Source organism: Diospyros lotus, chromosome 2, assembly GCF_014633365.1.
Source record: "Diospyros lotus cultivar Yz01 chromosome 2, ASM1463336v1, whole genome shotgun sequence".
Classification (NCBI taxonomy): Eukaryota; Viridiplantae; Streptophyta; class Magnoliopsida; order Ericales; family Ebenaceae; genus Diospyros; species Diospyros lotus.
The window spans coordinates 23,874,103-23,897,411 of NC_068339.1; the positions used below are offsets into that span (position 1 = coordinate 23,874,103).

The 23,309-nt window shown below is 44.3% G+C and overlaps 3 protein-coding genes across 5 annotated transcripts; all 3 read left to right on the forward strand.

Annotated features, from left to right (window-relative positions):
* The first annotated feature begins 374 nt into the window (after positions 1-374).
* LOC127795609 (uncharacterized) lies at positions 375-2,771 on the forward strand. Its single transcript, XM_052327390.1, has one exon. It carries the CDS (start codon positions 393-395, stop codon positions 2,682-2,684), a length of 2,292 nt encoding a protein of 763 aa, XP_052183350.1. The 5' UTR covers positions 375-392; the 3' UTR covers positions 2,685-2,771.
* A 1,081-nt stretch (positions 2,772-3,852) lies between these two features.
* Positions 3,853-7,905, forward strand: LOC127793773 (uncharacterized). Of its 3 annotated transcripts, none has more exons than XM_052324489.1 (2): positions 3,853-4,376; positions 5,908-7,891. In XM_052324489.1, exons 1-2 carry the CDS (start codon positions 4,004-4,006, stop codon positions 7,272-7,274), a joined length of 1,740 nt encoding a protein of 579 aa, XP_052180449.1. In that variant the 5' UTR covers positions 3,853-4,003; the 3' UTR covers positions 7,275-7,891. The 3 variants fall into 3 exon arrangements, with proteins under 3 accessions (XP_052180449.1, XP_052180447.1, XP_052180448.1); XM_052324487.1 differs by having other exon boundaries at positions 4,231-4,376; positions 5,042-7,900; XM_052324488.1 differs by lacking the exon at positions 3,853-4,376 and having other exon boundaries at positions 4,795-6,301; positions 6,410-7,905.
* Positions 7,906-13,506: 5,601 nt separating this feature from the next.
* On the forward strand, positions 13,507-14,592 carry LOC127794727 (uncharacterized). The gene has a single exon (XM_052325974.1). It carries the CDS (start codon positions 13,507-13,509, stop codon positions 14,590-14,592), a length of 1,086 nt encoding a protein of 361 aa, XP_052181934.1.
* The last annotated feature ends 8,717 nt before the right edge of the window (positions 14,593-23,309 follow it).

Consider the following 23,309-nt stretch of genomic DNA (forward strand, 5'->3'; position numbering starts at 1 on the left):
TCTTCTCCATAAAACTCTTCTCATCTCATTAATTTTTGGATATAATCATCTATAGAGAAAAGTCAAGAACCAAATTAAAATTAATAGAAACAAGAAGAAGATAATCGTTGTAAGTGATCAGAATCAGAAACGTTTGCAAATTTTTAGTGAAAGTGATCGGAGATTGGGCTGCGAAGATTAGAGTCAGAAACATTCGCAAAAATTTAATGAAAATGATAGGAGATTGGGCTGTGAAGAGTTAAGAAAGTACTTGAGAGAAAGTAGTTAGGCAAGGATAATAAAAGGTTTTAATAAAGGGTAGTTGAGGAAATAAAATTTTGGGTTATGAAAGTATTTCCCCGGGTTGCTGATAGAATTTCCTAAGCTGCAGGGTGGAAAGAAATCATCTAACCATGGAGCTGGACATTAACAACTGGAAGAATTTCTGGGAAACATGGGATATCAGGGGATTTATCATCTTGTCTCTCTCTCTTCAAGCTCTTCTAATCTTATTCGGGCCCTTGCGGAAGAGTACTGCAAGAGGATTCATCCTCATCCTTCTCTGGCTCGCCTACTTGATGGCCGACGCTGTAGCCATCTTCGTCGTTGGACTCATCTTCAAGAGCCAACAACGCAAGGAGGATGACCTTTCCGTTCACCCATGCCCTTGTGACAATGCCTATCTTCTCGCGTTATGGTCGCCTTTCCTCTTAGTCCACCTCGGCGGCCCGGACACCATTACTGCCTTCGCACTTGAAGACAACGAGCTCTGGCTTCGCCACCTTCTTCAGTTGCTAGTCCAGTCGGGCACTACGGCTTACGTCTTCATCCTCACCCTCTCGACAAACAAGTTTTGGCTTCCCACCCTCCTGACGTTTCTCGCGGGGCTCATCAAATACTCGGAGCGAACGCGTTCTCTGTACCTCGCCAGCACTAGGAGATTCAAGAAGAGTTTTCTCACTGACCCCGATGCTGGCCCCAATTATGCCAAGCTCATGGACGAGTACTCTTCCAAGAAAAGTGCAGATCTCCCCACCAGAGTAGACTTGAACGAGGAGCCAGTTAGGGCTATCCAAATCGGTAATGAAGGGGATAAAAGGGATTTATCTGATATTGAAGTGATCAAGCATGCTTATATGTTCTGCCAGACCTTCAAAGGCCTTATTGCCGATCTCATTTTTAGTTTCCGCGACCGTAACTTGAGCCGAGGCTTCTTCCTGAATAGGACTGCCAAGGATGCCTTCAAAATAGTGGAGGTGGAGCTCAATTTCCTCTATGAAATTCTCTACACCAAGGTTGTGGTGATCCAAGGCCTGGTCGGATATTGTCTCCGATTTATCTCCTTCTGTTCAGTTGTGGTGGCATTTTCATTGTTCGCTTCCAAGGAAAAGAAGGAGCTTCATCCAATTGATATTAGAATTACCTATGCTTTGTTTATCGGTGGAATTTCTCTTGACATTACAGCTTTCTTTATGTTGATTTTGTCTGATTCAACTGCTGTTGCACTCACCAAATCAGAGTATCCATCTTGGATCATTAGAATTCTGGCCAAACTCCTTTTTGTCAAGAGGCAAAGGTGGGTTGTTGAAGACACATCAAAGCCTTATCCCTTTCGTTTGAAGTTGGTTCTACCTCTCCTCCACGGGAGATGGTCTGAATGCATCTCTCAATACAACCTGATCCATTACTGTCTGCACACCCGTTCTGAAAGGATGGAAAAGGTCATCGACGCTTTGGGCCTCACTGATATTCTAGACGGCTTGAAGTACGTGAACACGAAGAGATTTGACACAAGACTGAGAGACTTCATCTTCGAAGAGTTGAGATTGAAGTCTGTCATGGCCAAAGATGTAAGGGTTGCCAGGCAGATAGCTTCGGCCAGGGGCGAATGGGTTCTTGGCACCGAAGATTGTGATGCCTTGCTTCCATATGTTCTTGACGTTAATTATGATGATAGTCTAATAGTGTGGCACATTGCTACCGAGCTATTATATGGTACTGATAGAGGCAACGATGGCAACAAGGATCTTCGTGAATTCTCTAAGCTCTTGTCGGATTACATGTTTTATCTCCTGATTATGCAGCCAAATTTGATGCCTGCAGCAGCAAGTATCTCGCAAAAAAGATTCAGGGATACCTGTGCGGAGGCCAAGGATTTCTTTCTTGGGAAGCAAAAGAGAAAAAACAAATCCTCCTTTTGTATCCCTTGTGTGGATAAATGCTTCTTCTGCTCTAGGAAATCAGAGAACGAACAGAAACAAAGCCCATTTAGTCAAAGTGCACCTGGTTCCGGTTCTTGTCGAGAGATCTTTTGTTGCTTCTTGAAATGGGGTAGCAACGAGAAAAAAGGATTGGATTTTGAACACACAGAAGCCTGCAAGTCCATCCTTGCTGTTAATACAGAACTTAGACCAGTTGAAGTCAAGGGAGACAAAAGCAAATCAGTATTGTTTGATGGAAGCATACTGGCCAAGGAGCTGAATAAGTTAGAAGAGAACCAGGGAAAAGACAAATGGGAGATAATGAGCAAAGTGTGGGTTGAGTTGATGTCTTACGCAGCTTGTCATTGCAGAGCCAGCACTCATGCTGCCCAACTTTGTAAAGGTGGGCAACTCATCACTGTGGTGTGGCTGTTGATGGCTCATTTAGGCTTAGGGGTGCAGTTTGAGCTCAATGAAGGCAACCAAAAACTGAATGCACGCTAGTACGTAGTAGGCATATGACTGAACTGCCAAAGTCTTATGTCTTCCTCTATCGCTGTGGGCAAGACATTGTGAAGGATAGATGGGGGATTTCCTTTTAGTAAAATTCTCTTGAGCTGCGCTTCGATATATCACTTTCTTGTAGTAATTGAATCTTTTTTTTTTTTCTTTTGCAACAAGATTTGCACCCCTCTTAATTACAATAAAAGGTAAATTTCTTTATGAAGTGATAATTGGTTACTAAGAGATATTAATTAGAAGATTTAAACTCATAATTTCATCCTTAGCATAGTGAGTTTGTCACCACCTAATCAAGCTTCTGTGGTTCTTGTTGCGATTAGGGATGACAACTTATACCCACCTTATAGTATACGTTACTATTATTATATATTTGTAAATTATTATAAACACTAATACTGTATTAATATTATTAATTATAGTATTAATATATCAGAAACGTCAAGTTAAGGAAAACGATTTCATAATAATCTTAATTATAAGTTTTAAGTGTATTAAATGCAAAGTGAGATGATTACAAAAAAAAAAAACCCTTGAAAATGAATGAATTATGCATTTAAAAAGAAAAAAAAAAGGAGCCAATTGGTAAGGTCACAAATCAGTCAAGTCGTTCGTGAGTTGTTCGATGTTAAATTTGGTAAAAGATCATTTGAATTTGTTCTTTAATATAAACAAGTCAAACTTAACTTTAACTTTGAAACTAAATTTGTAAATGAGTAAAAATTAAATTCAATAAAGATTGATTTGTTAAATCTCGTGAATAGATTTGAATATAAATTTGTGAGCAAATTCAATTAGAGACTCCCGAATATATTCGATTAGAAATTCATAAATAAATTTGTAAATAGATTTGTTTATAGATATACTAATAAATAGATTTATAATTTTATGAATATATTATTTAACATAAAATTTTATATATTGTAATAATTTTTATTTTTTGAATACTTACAATTTAGAATACTCTAAAAAGTAGTAAAAAAAAAAGATGAAAACGTAACCCGGCTGGCGCCAGCCCAACCTGTGAGTGGGCTGGCCAAGGCCTGAGTTGGGTGGGCTTTCCTCGCTCCAACAAAGGACCCGACCCTAATCCATGGGCGTTTATGTAAAAGGGCCTCTTTGAGGCAGTTTAGAGTTCTGCCGCATGGGCAGCTCAGTTGGTCAAGAATGGGGCACAAAATGCCTTCCGCGGTTAACCTTGGACCAAGAGTTTGAAAAAGCCTTGGATTGGCGGCTCGCAATTGACTCTACTTTTCCCCTGTCTTTTCCGATAGGCGGATGGCGGTCACCCCCTACTCCTCGTTATGACTAGCGCGAGGTCGCAAGCCACCGGGATACAGCCATTGTCACCCACAACTGACTGCCGCATCACCCACCTAGCACCACACGCGATATTGCCCCTCCGTTTTCTCTCCGGCACCTGCCTCTGCCATATTCCACTCGTGAACCACCGCAGACCAACATCTGTTTCGACGGACAGATGGCGAAGCGACCACCACTTCTGTACGTCTCAGTTAACCACTGCCACCGCCTACCATCGTCTCCAGCCATCAGATCTGCCGCTTTCGCCCCTCTATCGTGTGCCGCCGGTCTCTGTTGCCGGTAATCGTGAAGCCACCGGCGACCATCCGGCAACCCTCGCGAGCGCCTCACTGCCACCGCCATCAACCTACTTAGGTAACATACTCATTACTCATTAGTTTATAAACTCATTCTCCGACTTCATTAAATATAGTAGTTAATAAATAAATCGAGCTCTCCAGATTTCTGAAACTTGTGGTCAGTTAGGACTTCCCAGATTTCTGGATCTTATTTTCCAGATTTCTGAATTCTTTCTGAGAAAGTTCTCACAAGGTCGAGCTTGAGCTTGGCTCGACATAAGCTTCTCGCATGCTCGGTATCGAACTCATTTTTTCATATAAATGAGCTGCTTGCGAGCTGAGCCTGAGCTGACCTCGAGCTTGACTTACGTAAACCGAGTTCGAGATCGAACAAGATTTTAAGCTCGAGTCAAGCTTGAGCGTCATGCTTTTCTATCCAGATTTAACCTTCTACTTTACGCGGCCCGCCGCCCCCCCGGGGGTTGGGGCGGGGGGGGGGGGGGGGGGGTGTTGGAGGTTGTTGGTGGGGGGTTAGCCGTTTGTTCTTTGACGATTGTCACATTCAATGAAATGGAGTTCAATGATGAGAGAGACCTAAGTATGCACTTCACTTGGTGGTCCAATTCAATAATTTTAATATTCCTGCTTGACATTACTGTTTGATATTGATTCTATTATATTCAACAAATTTGAGTTCAACAATGATAGTAAATGGAAAGGTCCAATTCAAACTATATCCAGAATACATGGCTCAGATCAGATGGTGCAAAATACAAAATCCTGAATCAGAATCGGTGAGGAAAGGATCAAACCCACAAGCGATCATCGTCATCATCATCACATCATCATGAAATCGGACATTAGCCTATGGAAAAATCTGTTGGATACGTGGGATATAAGGGGATTAATCATCTCGTCTCTTTTGCTTCAGGCTCTTTTAGTCCCATCCGGTCCTTTGAGAAAGCGTACTGCCAGTGGGTTCGTCCTTTTCCCCCTCTGGCTTGCCTACTTGCTCGCCGATGCAGTGGCCCCTTTCGCTGTTGGACTCATCTTCAAGGCCCAGCAACACAAGCAGGATGACCTCTCTGTTCATCCATCTGACCCTAGTTACGACAATGGCGATCTTTTCCCATTATGGTCGGCCTTCCTATTGCTCCACCTCGGCGGCCCCGACACTATCACTGCCTTCGCTCTCGAAGACAACCAGCTCTGGCTCCGCCACCTTCTTCAGCTACTACTCCAGTCTGTCACAACTGTTTACATCGTTATCCTCACACTCCCAGCAAACAAGCTTCGGCTTCCCACCTTTCTGGTGTTTCTTGCGGGCCTCATCAAATACTCAGAGCGAACGCGTTCTTTGTATCTCGCCAGCACCAATAGATTTAGGGAGGGTTTGCTCTTCGAGCCTCATTTTAGTCCCGTCTTCACTAGGCCCATGCACCATTACAACCCCTGCGTGAGTCAAACAAACATAGAGTTGATTGGGAAGCCAACTAGGAGGATACTCGATCAAGACGATAAAGATGACTTGTCCTATATTGAAGTGATCAAGTATGCTCATTATTTTTTTCGAACCTTCAATGTCCTCATTGCGGATATCATTTTAGGCTTCATGGAGCGGGTCGAGAGCCAGTACTTCTTCCTCCACAGAACTGCCAAGGATGCCTTCAAACTAGTAGAGGTGGAGCTCAATTTCTTTTATGAAATTCTCTACACCAAAGCTGGGGTGATCCAAGGCTTGACTGGATATAGCCTCCGGTTTGTCTCCTTCGGCTCAGTCGTAGTAGCGCTTTTGCTATTCGCTTTAGAGGAAAAGAAAGAGTTGCATCCAACTGATATCAGAATTAGCTACGCTCTGTTTACTGAAGGCATTTCTCTTGATATTATATCTTTCTTTATGCTGATTTTATCTGATTGGACAGCGGTTGCACTCACCAAATCGAAGGACCCATCTAGGGTCACTAGATTTTTGGGCAATCTGCTCTTCGTAAAGAGGCAAAGGTGGGTTGAAGACACTTCAAAGCCTTATTCCTTTCTCTTGAATCTGGTTTTGCCTTTCCGTCGGAGATGGTCGGAATGCATCTCTCAGTTCAACTTAATCCATTGCAGTCTCCACCCTCGTTCGGAAAAGATGGAAAAATTCATCCACTTCTTTGGCCTTACCAACATTCTAGACGGGCTCAAGTATGTTAACACGGAAAGATTTGAGACGGGGCTAAGGGACTTCATATTTGAAGAACTAAGATTAAAATCTGAGACGGTCCATGACATAAACATTGTCAACCAGATAAGTTCAGCCAGAGGCGACTGGGTTCTCCAGGTTGAAGGTTGCGATGCCTTGCTTCCACATGTTCTTGATGTTAATTATGTTGATAGCCTCCTACTGTGGCATATTGCTACTGAGATATGTTATAGTACTGATCATGAAGAAGGCGGCCACGATGACAACAAGAAGAATGATTATTGCGAGTTTGCCAAACTCTTGTCTGATTACATGTTGTATCTGTTGTTTATGCAACCAAATATGATCCCTTCTGTTGCAGGGATTTGGCAAATAAAATTCAGGAATACCTGTGCTGAGGCTAAGAAATTCTTCCGTAGAATGGAACTACGGAAGTGGAGAGAAGAGAAGAAACCATTCTTGGGGAACAAAGAGAAAAAAAGATTGGATGTCGAGCACATAGAAGCTTGCAAACATATCCTTGCCATTAAAGAAGAAGATGAATGGTCTGTGGAGATAGGTAAAAACAAATCGGTTTTGTTTCAGGGAAGCATACTGGCCAAGGAGCTAATAAAATTAGAGACGGAGGAGAGAAAGGACAAATGGAAGATAATGAGCAAAGTTTGGGTTGAGTTGCTATCTTATGCAGCTTATCATGGCAATGGCAGTAGTCATGTTGCACGGCTTAGTAAGGGTGGGGAACTTATCACCCTTATGTGGTTGTTGACTGCTCACTTAAGCTTGCGAGAGTAGATTCAAATCTATGTAAGGTCATCATGCCAGGATACTCATTTTTTGTGAACTTCTTGTTTCAAATTGAAAAAAAGAAAAAGAAAAATTAATGTGTCTTTTCATGTGTTGTTCTGTTGGTGATTTTGGCAAAACCATTATCAATGAGGAATAGTGATAGTATGTGAGCCCCATTTAAAAGGAGCACACTCATGATAATATTGAATTAAATTCAAGTACAATCATTACAAAACATACAAAATAAACTACCATCTAAGTATTTAAATAGAAACTCTTCAGTTGGTTGTCACAATTTAGATTTTGTTCGAAGACTTATTTAATATATATGTTAATGATTATAGGAGGAACGTTTGGGTAGTAGACTTCTTTGCCTCGGGTCCGTCTTTGTCTCCACATCTTCATTTCCATACTTGTCCCTCTGTTTTATGGATTTTTTTTTTTTTAATCCTTTGTCTTCGTCTCCATTGGTTAACGGGAATCCATGCTTGTACTTGCTAACTTTCATATTAAAAAATAACTAAATACATTCATATTAAAAAATAACTAAATACATTCATAATTTTAAGGGTAAATTGTAATGCTCACCCTTAAAATTTGACATAATTATCAGAGCACCTCTCAAATTTTTGAATTATAATAACTTTCACTATTATTAAATAAAAAGGTAACATGACTAATATACTTTTACTTTTCATTCTCTTTCTTCTCTCCTCTTATTTTAAATAAATAAAAAAACAGTGAACCTATTTGGGTTCATCCCTAATTTCTATGATGAATCTGAAATATGAATTAGGTTCCTTCGTAGCATGCAATGAACCCATATGGATTCAATGTTCACGTGATATGGGTTCATCGCATGTCGACAATGAAGTCAAATGGGATTATTACTTAGATGCATCTCAAACTCAAATCTTAGTTTGAGATAAATTACGAATCAAGATTTGGTTTCAAAATAAACAACAAACTAAAATTTGGGTTTGAGAATGTGTGTGAGAATAGGTTTATCGAGGCTCAAATTGAACCTAGATAAGGCCTTATATCTAGGTTCAATTTGAACCCAAATGTAGACTGCTTGATCGAACCTTTTTCATTTGAAGCCAAATGAGTTTATAGAGGGTTCGATCGAACTTTACCTTTACATTAGGAGTCGATTCAAACCTAGATGTAGGGGTTTGATTTATGTTTCAACCTAAATGAGTTCATAGAGGGTTTGATTGAACCCTTCCTTTGCATTTGGATTTGATTCAAACTTAGATACAAAAGGTTTTGAACCTTCAAAAATAGAGAGAGAGGAGTTATCTCACACTAGATAAGAACAGAGAATGTCAATGATGACAAACATGGTGGTGGTTGTTGCACAAGCAATGCCAAAAAGTACTTAAAAATAGTTAGGTAGTAAAAGAAAAAGAATAATAACAAGAAGAATAGCATGTTAGAGGAAAGAGTAGATGCGTCGACAATTAGGGTGATTCAATCGCCAAAAAAAGATATGAAGTGAGAGAAAGAGATAGAAAGAAAGGGGATTTAATCGTTAGAAAAGATATGAAGAGAGAAAAAGATAGAATGAAGGGGGATTCAATTGCCAAGAAAAGATATGAAAGGAGAGAAAGAGATAGAAAGAAGGGGAAGAGAAATAGTGAGAGAGAAAAATGTTTTTTAAATTAAGATAGTTTGATCATTTATAAATATTTAACGACACAGAAAAATTTCAACATGGTTTTAAACCTCAAGAATTCTCGTTGTATTTTCTTGAATATGAGGGATGGTCCTTGTAATTATCTTAAATTTCATAAGTACTGCATTTAATTTTTTCTAATTTTAGTTTCATAACAATTTTTGGACTACTTTTTAATTTCACTCATTAACTGTATTTTATTGCATGGTTGATGAATTTACTAAAGATTGATTGGAACTCTTTTAAAATAACACACCACATGTGAGCATAAAAATAATATAAATTTTCCATCATCTGAATAACTAGCTAAATCTACATCCTCATGGTTTATGACCTTAAAGTGATCAATTTTTTTATAGATTAGCATGTGATTTTTGGTTTTTTGTAGGTACCTATCACTTTTTTGGCAACTAGCCAATGTTTGTTTTCAGAATTAGACAAATACCTATAAGTAACACTCTTTACATTTACAATATCAAGTTTTATACAAAACTATGCAACAATGGGAGTTCCTTCTAATTTGTAGTTCTTCACGTTGAACCTATTCAACACTCAATCAATATACACATATTAACATAAACCCAGTACTTTTTTTTTTTATTTCTATTTTTGTTGATCTTAAAATTTAGAATAAAACTTAATTCACTAACATCTTTTATGTCAAAATTTTTGGATAGCATTTTTTGACACATTATGCGATAATCATAGATCACTATTAACCAACAAAATATCATTAACGTACGTATTGATGAGAGAATATTTTACTAAGGGCAAAAATACTATACTACTCTTGGAGATCTCCAATATGGTGCCGCCACGTGCCTGCCTCAAGAAAGTGCCACGTGTCACCTATATCTTCATCATTCATCTCATATTTGATTTTGAACGAGGTTGACTCAATCAACCGAGATTCTCTCCAACGTCCGGTTCAGAAGTTATCTTATCTCTTCAGAGTGTGCTTTACCTCATCTTTAAATAGAGGTCGACTTCTACAGGTACAGATCATCTGACTCCTAGTTCAATTTCCATTTTGGGCATATTTCTTCTACTGACTTGAGCGTCGGAGTTCTCCCGGGGGATTACAGCCCCGCCCCTGCAGGTACTTGGTTTGAGGCAGACCTCGGTGATCGGTCCAGTATCATCAATTGGCGCCCACCGTGGGGCCTTCGTCTTTTCCTTCTATTTTCCAAGTACAATTTCAAGCCGTCGAAAATCTATTCAACTCAATTACACGTATGTGCTGATTGCATCGTGGGTACGCTTGTTTCTCTTTTAATATTTTTTGTGCCTCCTACGTTTTTATTTTTCAATTATTGTTTTATGTATAAATAATTGAAAGAGAAGGCCGAAAGATTCATATACATATATGTATATATATATATGTTCAATCAGATAAAAGAAAGGTAATTCTACCATTATTGCGGATCACACGCATATACATACATGATATACATTTACATTCATATTATATATATATATATGTTGGAGAAAAGCTCATCATGGAAGCCTAGCATAGTAAGTAAGAAAAGAGGTGTTATATTATAATATTAAAGGGGAAGGCTTCCTAGAAAAGGGGTATATAACCAGAAGCCACCATGGATGAGCCAGGCTATGGCCGCAGCAAGCAGCGATAATGGCGGTGATGGAAGCTCTGTTAATGTCGCTTTGGTTAAAATTTATTTCCCTTGTTTTATCATTCTAGTGTTTTAACTACTATCTATTGGAGAATTGCTAGATATGTAGGCAGAGGCAAAATGTTTTAATTTGAATTGCTTGATAGATATGCTCCAATGACTTGAATTTTAATTGATTCTGTTAAAATGTTCGGGATTAATAACGTTAGCAGACGAAAGGCTCGCCCCGAACACCTGCGGATGTAGGCGTTATGCCGAACCGCAAAAATAAAATATAGATATTCCTTAAAATCTCGTCATCAACTACAATCCAAGCCAGCATGTGCACACGAAGACCGAGGGTTTGAAATGCCTCAACAACGCAAGAGTAAAGGATCAGATGTGATCTTCAAGGGGCCCTGAACCCCCGAACACTCAAAAACAAAGGATCAGATGTGATCCTCGGGGGCCCTGAACCCCCAAACACTCAAAAACAGAGGATCAGATGTGATCCTCGGGGGGCCCCGAACCCCCCGAATGCGCAAAAACAAAGGATCAGATGTGATCCTCGGGGGGGCCCCGAACCCCCCGAATGCGCAAAAACAAAGGATCAGATGTGATCCTCGAGGGGCCCCGAACCCTCGAACACTAAAAAATAAAGGATCAAAAGTGATCCTCGAGGGCCCCGAACCCCCGACAACGCAAGACAAAAGGGTCACATATGATCCTCGAACTCCTGACAACTCAAAATCAAAGGGGACCACCCCTAATAATTAAGGAATGACTTCGAGGCTTTGAACCTCGACCACCGAAGACCAAAGGGGACCACCCCTACTAATTAAGGCACCAGTTCGGAGGCTACGCACCTCCTCCAAATGAAGACCAAAGGGGACCACCCCTAATAATTAAGGAACGAGTTCGGTGCTTTGAACCTCGACCACCGAAGACCAAAGGGGACCACCCCTACTAATTAAGGCACTAGTTCGGAGGCTACGAACCTCCTCCAAATGAAGACCAAAGGGGACCACCCCTAATAATTAAGGAACGAGTTTGGTGCTACGAACCTCAACCATTGAAGGCTTAAAGGGGACCACCCCTAACAATTAAGGGATCAATTCCAGGAATCACTCCCAAAACAAAAAGAAGGTTCGATGTAACCCCCTCTCGGTTCGAAAAAAACCTCCAACGAAAGCCGAATGATTAAGATTCTCGCTAAGCAAGCAGCGCTACCTGAAAAAGCTGTCTCAAATGGATAGTAGAGCTTATCCTAGTACACCTAAATAGTTAAGGGCCAAGATTTTATGAGTTTTGGAAAGCAACCAAAAGAGAGAAATCTCAGCCACCACAGCTTCGCCCAACGGCTTCGAAGATGAGGCACGCAGCCTCGGCCAGCGGCCCCGAAGATAAGGCACGCAGCCTCGGCCACCACAGTCTCGTCTAGCGGCCCTCGAAGATGAGGCACACGGCCTCAACCAACATAGCCTCGGTCCTAGGCCCTCAAAGGCGAGGCACGCAGCCTCGGCCAGCATGGTCTCAACCCTAGGCCAAAAATAACAATAAAAATATATATATGTGTACTAATTTGAGAGCTGGTCCCTCTTTACCATAGGAAAATCCCCGAACGTCTCTATCACCTCAAGTAACCTAATCACCCTCTGCATGGGAAGAGTGAAAGGGCATTGTGGGACTTGAAAAGCGAATTCAGCATCCGAGATTGCTAACCCAATTTTTAATAGAACATTTTTACAGAGGCTCAGAAAAATAGTGACAACTACTCCTTTAGCTGCCCAACCTCCTTACTTGATCAGCTCAAGGAGTGGGGGGCAAGTGATGAGGGAATATTTATAGGGGGCGATTTTACTGTACTACCCCTAGGAGGTTACCATTAACTTGGAGCCATGTGTGCCAATAAAGGCCAATATGCGATCGCCACATGTCAAGTCTTAGGAGCTCCACTTATCCTTATAATCTTTATTATGATTTTGAATTGGCAAGAGATAAAGAGGAATATTCAGTTAACCAATAATATCTCTAAATATCTCAAGAATTATCTCTATTAGGGAATATTATCTTTTCTCCCCATGGAAAGGGGATCAACCTCTCTTTTTGAAATATATCTTATCTCCTAAGGAAAATGATAACGAACATCTATAAATAGAGCACAGTCTCTACAGGTATGGGGATCTGATTCTTAAGGGAATCTTCTTTTATTATCTTCCATGACTATTATATTCCTCAAAAACCCTATGAATTGACTTGAGCGTCGGAGGGATCACGGGGAGCAAGTCCCCACCCTTTTTGCAGGTACTTTGTTCGAGACAGAAGAAGGTGATGGTCCAGGCGGCACCTGATGCTATGTGGTGTAGAGTCTTCCCAGCCACTTTGGAAGGACATGCACGGTCCTGGTATTCAAGTCTGGCACATCGGTCGATCGCTAACTTCGGACAGCTTCGGAATAGGTTCTTGGCTCACTTCGCTCCCCTTCGGAGGCACCGGAGGTCTACCATGACCCTCGTGAATCTCAAGCAGAACCAAGGGGAGTCGTTAATAGATTTTGTGGCCAGGTTTAATATGGAGGCATTGAGCATTGAGCATTGAGAATCTTGATCAGAGTATCGCTATGGTGGCCTTTCAGAATGCCTTGAGGGTTGGCCCTTTTACCCAGTCATTGGCTAAGAGGCCTCCCCAAACATTTACAGAGATCCTGAGCCGAGCCACCAAGTACATTAATGCCGAGGAGGTGATGCGGGTCAAGAGAAGTGAATACTCAGATAAGAAAGAGAAGAGAAGTCAGAACCGAGAGCAAAAGCCTGAAGATAAATCGGGCTGACGGGGGGAGAGGTCGGGCCCTCGATGGAGTCCAGTCAGGTTCACCCTGCTTAATACTCCTCGAGCTGAGATCCTAGCCACAATCGAGAATAAGGATTACTTGAAAAAATCGAGACCCATGAAAGCCCCGGCTAACAAACGGAGTAAAGACAAGTATTGTCGATTCCATCGAGATCATGGACATGACACGGAGGAGTGCCATCAACTTAAAGAAGAGATCCAGGAGCTCATCAATCGAGATTTCCTGAGGAGGTTTGTAGCTAAGGATACAGAACCACAAAGGGGTGAACGAAGGGGATCGAGGAGCCCCCCTCACAGGCGCGGTAGATCTCAGGAACGACGCAAAACCAGAACCCCGCCCCGGAGAGAGAATCGCCAGGGGGATGGGAGTCCTCCGCAACAGTTGATTTTTCATACTCTAGCGGCTGGGGTGGTGCCAGGCAAGGAGTCGGGGGAGAGTTCTGATCTGCATCGACGTCCGGGAGTCAAAAGGGCTCGACCAGGGGATGTTATCTCCTTTACCGATGATGACTTGCCCGGATATCCGGTTTCTAATGATCCGCTAGTCATCACAGCAAAATTGGGAAAATGGGAGCTTCGACGGATTCTCGTGGACCCGGGGAGCTCTTCTGAAGTTTTATATCGACAAGCCTTTTTAGGCATGGGATACGAAATGGAACAGTTGAAGCCCGCTCGTGTTCCCTTGATTGGATTCGACGGGGAAGTGGTATATGCGGATGGTGTCTTCCAGCTCTTGTTGACTCTTGGAAAGGGTTCTCAGTTTGCCCAGGTCATGTTGGACATTTTGGTAGCGGATGTCCCCTCGGCCTACAATATGATCCTCGAAAGATCGGGGCTAAATGCTCTGTGGGTTGTGCCGAGTACTTATCACATGGTGCTTAAGTTCCCCACTGCGGCGGGGGTTGGAGAAGTCAGAGGAGACCTAAGGTCTACCCGGGAGTGTTACATGGCATCCATCAACACAGCTAAGGGTGTTGTGCAGGAGCAGTTAGAGCCGCAAGAGGATTCAAGACGGAGACGGAGCCCTACTGTGAGGGAGGTCAGGATTTCCCCTCTCGCCACTGTCAATTTTTTACTAGAAGGTCCAGAAGACCCAAAGACTGCTGAGCCAGTGGATGAGCTTGTAGAGGTACCATTGGACCCGGACAGAGTCGATAGATGCGTGATGGTGGGCGCCAAATGATGATACTGGATCGATCACCGAGGTCTGCCTCGAACCAAGTACCTGCAGGGGCGGGCTGTAATCCCCCGGGAGAACTCCGACGCTCAAGTCAGTAGAAGAAATATGCCCAAAATGGAAATTGAACTAGGAGTCAGATGATCTGTACCTGTAGAAGTCGACCTCTATTTAAAGATGAGGTAAAGCACACTCTGAAGAGATAAGATAACTTCTGAACCGGACGTTGGAGAGAATCTCGGTTGATTGAGTCAACCTCGTTCAAAATCAAATATGAGATGAATGATGAAGATATAGGTGACACGTGGCACTTTCTTGAGGCAGGCACGTGGTGGCACCATATTGGGGATCTCCAAGGGTAGTATAGTATTTTTGCCCTTAGTAAAATATTCCCTCAGCACTTGCCCCCCCCCCACTTCTTGAGCTGTGAGGGAGAGGAGCTCGGGCAGCTGAAGGAGTAGTCCTCTCAACTTTCCTGAAAAAAGAGGTTTTACAAAAAAAACAAATGAATAAGATAAAAGAGCTCTATTATTGGCTATTGTTGGCTCGCTTCCCAACTAAAAATCCCATCACCACTCCCCATGGCCCTCCAAGAATTCTATAAAAAGGGGGTGGGGATGGTCCACTCCTCACAAACACTATTGGAGTGGAAACATACTTGGGGGTGTAGTGAGAAGGTAAGAGATCTTTCATCTTCCTCTTTTTTTTTTTTTTTTTTTTATTTATCTGCTTTTTCATTTCAGTTTTTTTTTTTTTTAAAAAAGCTTTCTCATTTGCGTGGCCGAGACCAGAGGTCTTGGCCACGTTTGGAGCAGGCCGCGCGGCTTGCCCGTGCGCGCGGGCCGAGGCCGCGTTGGCCGAGCCCTCACGCCTCGGCCGCGCCAAGGCTTGCCCGCGCGCGCGGGTCGAGGCCGCGCCAGCTGAGTCCTCACGCCTCGGCCGCGCGAGGGTCTCCCTGCCCCCCCCCCCCCCCTTTTCTTTTTTTTTTTGAGAGGCCCTTGGTCTCGACTTTGAGACCTCTTTTCCCCTTATCTTTTTCTTTTTTTTTTTTTTTTTTTTTTGCAGGATTCTCACGGGGTTCGAGAGATTCTAAGTGGTGCCTTCAAGTTCATCAAGAGACGGACCGGCTCCCTCTTAAGGGTTCTCTCGTGCGTTTTTCTTCCATCATTGGAATTCTTCTCATCAGCCGGTATTCCTTTGCCTCCCTTCTCTTATTTTTTGTGGCTTTTTCTTGTCTCTCTTCCCATGTCATGTTGCTTTGGTAAGTCAATCTCCATGGCCTCCTCTAGCAACTCAGATGAGAATAGCTCGGACTCTTCCAGCTCCTCTTCCCAGTCTGGTAGGCAAATAGGAGACGCTGGGACCTCTCGGCCTCGTCCTGATGCCCTATCTTTTGATAATGATACCGACACAGAGTTAGAGCTCCACCATAACGGTCTCCCTGATGACCTAACCCCTGCTTATTCTTCCTTGTCCGAGGATGAGGTCTTCGGACTCGCCCGAAAATATCATCTCCCCATTAAGGGCTATTGGTATTCTACACCCTCCAACGTTAGAGCCCATCAATCCCCTCCGGGGGCTTTAACCATCTATGAAACCTCTCTTGAAGCAGGGTGTCGGTTCCCTTTCGAAAGCACCCTTGCCGAGATCTTTCGACTCGTAGGGTTATCTCCTTCTCAACTAGTGCCCAACGGATGGAGGAACTTAGTATCTTTCGTTATATGTTGTCGGGGGAGAGGTATTGTCCCCAAAGCTAAACTCTTTTTAAAATTATTTCGCCTCGTATGTGTTGATAAGTCCGAGTTTTGCTATTCTTTCATGGCATACCCTGACTGTAAGTTTCTCGTAGACACCCCGTCCTCTTTAAAAGGTTGGAAAAATCGGTATTTTTTTATGGGATCCGGCTCTGCTACTATGGGTGTGCCCATCGCCTGGCGTCGGCCTTCCCGTAAGAATTTCCCTCGTGAAATGACCCCTTTAGAGAGGAGGGACGCCGAGCTTTTGATGGGTTTGGAGCACGTCAGTACCGCCAGGTTGATTAACGAACAAACCCTGTTTCTCGGGGGTCTGTGTCGATACCCCTGCCCAGCAGCCGACACTCCCTTAGGTTGATTTTTTCCGTTCTCTCGCTCCGCTTCTTGTTTCTAATTTCTGCTTGCTTCTTTATTCTGACATTTGATCTTATTTTGCTTTGCAGCCAAGATGATCGATGATGCAGAGCTGTGGGGGACCGACAAACAGGCTACTGAAGAGGCCAAACGGGCCCAGAAGAATGCCAAGAGGCATACCCGAGACTCCAGGCTCCCACCTCGTCACAAGAAATCAAAAGCCTCTGGGTCCCGCTCTTCTCTGCCCCACACCGAGACAGGAGGCTCTCAGGGCACCGAGCCCCTCTCTGACATGCTTGAAGAAGAGGCGCCTATTCCCGCCAGGGCTCTTCACCGACCCAACTGGAATGTCCAAGAGACAGACCACAGCAGTGAGGCTTGGGTGGCGACTCAGTTTATTCAGGGCCTTCCCACTCGGGCAGACATGGAGGGGGCCGCCGACCTGACTTCGGAGACCTTGGAGTCTTGCTACGGCCAGGGCTTGGTTCAGGTTAGCCCTTCGGACTTTTAATATAGAGAACTCTCGTCCCTTATATTCTAACTTTGTGCTATTTGAACAGAGTATTGTCGCTCATAACGAGCTCCAAAGGCGAATGGTGAGAAATTCACAAAGGATGTTGGAGATGGATAATGCCCTTGCCGACTGCCATAGGACCATCGAGCAGCGGGACGAGGATCTGAGGGCTCAACATCAACGAAATGAGGAGCTTGAGGGACGCCTTCAGGGGCTCGAGATTAGCCACCATGCCCTGGAGGAAGAGTTAGGACGGACTTGGGAGCGCAACCGGGAGCTTGAAGAGAAGTATGCAAACCCCACCCAACTCTCTGAGGTGAGAGGATTTATTAGACATGAGCTGCAAGGGGTATGGAAGAGAGGTTTCACTCGCTGCACGGAGGAGGTGCAAAGAGCCTATCCTGACCTCAATTTTGCTCCCGTCAGGTCCATGGAAGATGTGATCGCCGAGCATCATCCTCCCAAGCCCCAGCAAACGAATCCGAGGAGTCCGAAGAAGAAGAAACCTAGATGTTAGTTGCATGTATCTTCTTTCCCCAAGTTTGGGTTATATTGGACTTCTGATCTTTCATTGAATAAAAATGCTTCGTAGTTATGCCTTTTTGTAATAGTTTGAGCCAAGTGATCTCTGTTACCTGATTTCTCGCCCCTCCATTTTGCTTTTATTTTAGGGGTGGTCCCTTTGGGGCCATATCTGAACCTTGACTCTTCCTTTTTATTAGGGGTGGTCCCCCAATGCCATATTTGACCCGTGACTTTTCCTTTTTATTAGGGGTGGTCCCCTGAGGCCATATTTGATCCGTGACTCTTCCTTTTTATTAGGGGTGGTCCCCTGAGGCCATATTTGACCCGTGACTCTTCCTTTTTATTAGGGTGGTTCCCTGAGGCCATATTTGACCCTTTGTTCTTGCTAACCCCAGTGGGGATGAAAGGACTCAAAAAATTCCACTTGGAGGCCACTGAGTTCGGGGAAGGGAAAACCTTTCCTTTCTTTTTGCCTTTTGCCCCCTCTTCTTATTATTTTTTATATTCCGTATGACAGTCTGCACATATAAAAAGAACAATAATGAGGTTTTATTGAGAAACATACATAGCTTTAAGATCCTTGGGGGTAACCCATTATTGATAAAATTTTCTCAAGTTCTGAATATTCCACACATTCTTTATTGGAGTGCCGTCCATAGTTCCAAGCCGGTATGCCCCAGGGCTGAGGGTCTCGGTAACCCGATAGGGGCCTTCCCAAGTCGGCGACAACTTGTTGGAGTCTCGGGGGTTGCTCACACTCGCTCGTCGAAGGACCAAATCGCCAGGTAGAAAACTCCGATCTTTCACCCTTCGATTATAGTACCTCTCAATTCGCTGATTATAAACCGCTTAGCGGACCCTTGCTTCGTCCCGAAGCTCCTCCACTGTATCTAAATTATTCCTCAAGGCTTGTTCATTGGATTTTGGATCAAAATCCTCCACCCTAAAAGTTGGGATCGCGATCTCTACCGGAATAAGGGCCTCTGAGCCGTAACATAAGTTGAATGGGGTCTCTCCGGTGGACCCCCTCCTCGTGGTCCGGTAAAACCAAAGGATGCTCGGTAACTCGTCCACCCAACTTCCATCTGCCTTGTTCACCCGGGCTTTTAATCCATGGAGCATAGTCCTATTAGCAAGCTCAATCTGTCCGTTAGCCTGTGGATGAGCTACTGAGGTGAAGTGCTGCTTGATCCCCAATTCTTGACACTATTCTTTGATCGTCCGATTTGTGAATTGGGTCTCATTATCTGAAACAATCACCCGCGGGATCTCGAACCGACAAACCAGGTTCTTCCATAAAAATTGCTTCACTTTTCGCGCAGTGATGGAGGCCAGGGGCTCGGCCTCTATCCATTTGGAGAAGTAATCTATCGCCGCGATCAAGAATTTTACTTGACCTGCGGCAGGCGGGAACGGACCCAGAATATCAATCCCCCATTGGGCGAAGGGGCACGGCTGAACCAGGTGGGTGAGCATGGCGTTAGGAACATGAATTAGGTTGGAGACCCGTTAGCATCTTTCACATTTCTTGACCAGCTGCTCTGCATCAGACACCATAGTCGGCCAGTAGTACCCTTGTTGAAGGGCTTTCTGATAAAGAGTTCGGGCTCCTATGTGACTCCCACATATTCCCTCATGGATCTCTCTTAAAACATAGTCAGCCTCATGTGGCTTTACGCACTACAAGAGTGGTTGAGTGAAGGATCTCTTGTACAACTCTTCGTTGATTAGTATAAATTTCTGGACCTTCCTTTTTAGCTCCCGGGCCTCTAAGTCACTCTCTGGTAGCTTTCCATCCTTCAAATAACTAACAAAAGGGTTCATCCAACTTGGCTCTAGATCGAGACATAGCTGCTCCACCATCTCATCAATGCTTCTTTGAGGTAATGTCTCGATAAGAATCTGTCTAGAATTGGTTGGAAAAGAGGCCGATGCAATCCGGGACAAAGTGTCTGCTTCCATCTTCTGGGATCGAGGCACATGCTCAATCTTTACAGATTGAAAACAACTAATCAGTTCCTGAACGAAAACCAAATATTTGGACATGTGGTCCTCCCTAGCCTCGTATTCTCCCTTCACCTGCTGAACAACAAGGTTAGAATCAGATTGTATGTTGAGATGCTTCGCCCCAAGCTGTGCTGCAAGTCTCAACCGAGCTATGAGGGCCTCGTACTCTGCCTCATTGTTAGACACCCGAAACTCAAAATGCAGAGCGTATAACCAAGACTGACCCTCTGGGCTCTTTATCATTAGCCCAACTCCTCTACCCCCAGAGTTTGAGCTGCCATCCACTGCCAACATCCATGGTCCTAGGCTGTCTTCTAGAGGTCTGCCAAGCCCAAATCCTTCGGCGATGAAATCAGCTAAGGCCTGGGCCTTAATAGCTGACCGAGGTCGATACTCTATGTCGAATGCTGTTAACTCCATTGACCACTTCAACATTCTCCCTGAGAGCTCTGGCTTCCCCAAAATCTGCCTTAGAGACTGGTCAGTAAGCACGATGATAGAATACGCCTAGAAGTAGGGTCGTAACTTTCTCGTTGAGACGACCGGGGCAAACACTAATTTCTCCATGGGGGAATCCCGAGCCTCTACCACAGACAATCGTTTGCTCGTGTAGTATACTGGCCTCTGCCTCTTATTCTCTTCACGCACCAGTACCGAGCTCACTGCCTCTTCTGCCACGGCCAAGTAGAGGTATAGTGGCTCACCCATCTTTGGCTTAGTAAGGACTGGCGATGAGGCTAGACATTCCTTGAGCTCGTTGAAAGCCTCCTGGCACCCAACGTCCCAGACAAAATCTTTGGTCTTGGATAGGGTTTTGAAAAAAGGGAGGCCCTTTTCTGCCGATCGGGAGAGAAATCTCCCTAGAGCCGCTATCCTTCCGGTGAGTTGCTGGACCTCCTTAATGCTTCTCGGGGTCGGCATGTCTAGTATCGCTTTAATCTTCTCGGGATTCACTTTTATCCTACGATGATGCACGATATACCCAAGGAACTTTCCTGCAGAGACACCAAAAGCGCATTTAGAAGGATTAAGTTTCAATTGTAACCTGCGCAAGGTTTTGAAGCACTCTTCTAGATCTGTCGGATGCTCCTCTGCCAGCAGGCTCTTCACTAGCATATCATCCACATAGGCTTTCATGTTGCGACCCAATTGGTTCTGAAAGAGCCTATTCACGAGCCGTTGGTATGTAGCCCCTGCATTTTTTAAGCCAAAAGGCATAACAGTATAGCAATAAGTGCCCCGATCAGTGATGAATGCTATCTTCTCCTGATCTTTTTTATGCAACGGGATCTAATGGTATCCCTGAAAAGCATCTAGGAAACTCATGAGGTGGCATCCGGCCGTGCCATCAATTAGGGCATCGATCCGGGGAAGTGGGTAACTATCTTTTGGACAAGCCTTGTTGAGGTCAGTGAAATCAATACATAACCTCCACTTACCTTCCCCCTTAGGAACCAAAACCACATTGGCGAGCCATTCGGGATAATCGACCTTCCGAATATATCGTGCCGCCATTAATTTTTCCACCTCGGCCTCTATGGCCCTTGCCCTATCTGGGGCGAAATTTCTCTTCTTCTGTATGACAGGTCGGTACCCTCGCTTTACTCCCAAACCGTGCGTCATTACTGTCGGGTCTATGCCTGGAATGTCGTGGACTGACCATGCGAAAATATCTACATATTGGCGAAGAAGGGATACAATCCGGGTCCGAATAGGGTCTTTCAATTGGGAGTAAAGCGGGGGTACCGACCTATCATACAGAAGAAGAGAAATTTCGCCCCAGATAGGGCAAGGGCCATAGAGGCCAAGGTGGAAAAACTAATGGCGGCACGATATATTCGGGAGGTCGATTATCCCGAATGGCTCGCCAATGTGGTTTTGGTTCCTCAGGGGGAAGGTAAGTGGAGGTTATGTATTGATTTCACTGACCTCAACAAGGCTTGTCCAAAAGATAGTTACCCACTTCCCCGGATCGATGCCCTAATTGATGGCACGGCCGGATGCCACCTCATGAGTTTCCTAGATGCTTTTCAGGGATACCATCAGATCCCGTTGCATAAAGAAGATCAGGAGAAGACATCATTCGTCACTGATCGGGGCACTTATTGCTATACTGTTATGCCTTTTGGCTTAAAAAATGCAGGGGCTACATACCAACGGCTCGTGAATAGGCTCTTTCAGGACCAATTGGGTCGCAACATGGAAGCTTATGTGGATGATATGCTACTGAAGAGCCTGCTGGCAGAGGAGCATCCGACAGATCTAGAAGAGTGCTTCAAAACCTTACGCAGGTTCCAATTGAAACTTAATCCTTCTAAATGCGCTTTTGGTGTCTCTGCAGGAAAGTTCCTTGGGTATATCGTGCATCATCGTGGGATAGAAGTGAATCCCTAGAAGATTAAAGCGATACTAGACATGCCGACCCCGAGAAGCATTAAGGAGGTCCAGCAACTCACCGAAAGGATAGCGGCTCTAGGGAGATTTCTCTCTCGATTGGCAGAAAAGGGCCTTCCTTTTTTTAAAGCCCTATCCAGGACCAAAGATTTTGTTTGGGACGTTAGGTGCCAAGAGGCTTTCAACGAGCTCAAGGAATGTCTAGCCTCACCGCCAGTCCTTACTAAGCCAAAGATGGGTGAGCCGCTATACCTCTACTTGGCCGTGGCAGAAGAGGCAGTGAGCTCAGTACTGGTGCTTGAAGAGAATAAGAGGCAGAGGCTAGTATACTACACGAGCAAACGATTGTCTGTGGAAGAGGCTCGGTATTTCCCCATGGAGAAATTAGCGTTTGCCCTGGTCGTTTCAACGAGAAAGTTACGACCCTACTTCCAGGCGCATTCTATCATCGTGCTTACTGACCAGCCTCTTAGGCAGATTTTGGGGAAGACAGAGCTCTCAGGGAGAATGTTGAAGTGGTCAATGGAGTTAACAGCATTCGACATAGAGTATCGACCTCGGTCAGCTATTAAGGCCCAAGCCTTAGCTGATTTCATCGCCGAAGGATTTGGACTTGGCGGACCTCTAGAAGACAGCCTAGGACCATGGATGGCAGCTCAAACTCTGGGGGCGGAGGAGCTGGGCTAATGATAAAGAGCCCAGAGGGTCAGTCCTGGTTATACGCTCTGCATTTTGAGTTTCGGGTGTCTAACAATGAGGCAGAGTACGAGGCCCTCATAGCTGGGTTGAGGCTCGCAGCACAGCTTGGGGCGAAGCATCTCAACATACAATCTGATTCTAACCTTGTTGTTCAGCAGGTGAAGGGAGAATACGAGGCTAGGGAGGACCACATGTCCAAATATTTGGTTTTCGTTCAGGAACTGATGAGTCGTTTTCAATCTGTAAAGATTGAGCATGTGCCTCGATCCCAGAATATGGAAGCAGACACTTTGTCCCGGATCGCATCGGCCTCTTTTCCAACCAATTCTAGACAGATTCTTATCGAGACATTACCTCAAAGAAGCATTGATGAGATGGTGGAGCAGCTATGTCTCGATCTAGAGCCAAGTTGGATGGACCCTTTTGTTAGTTATTTGAAGGATGGAAAACTACCAGAGAGTGACTTAGAGGCCCGG

Coding starts and splice junctions, on each gene's coding strand:
- LOC127795609 (XM_052327390.1), top strand. CDS start 393: ATGGAGCTGGACATTAACAACTGGAAGAATTTCTGGGAAACATGGGAT.
- LOC127793773 (XM_052324487.1), top strand. CDS start 5,148: ATGAAATCGGACATTAGCCTATGGAAAAATCTGTTGGATACGTGGGAT.
- LOC127794727 (XM_052325974.1), top strand. CDS start 13,507: ATGAAAGCCCCGGCTAACAAACGGAGTAAAGACAAGTATTGTCGATTC.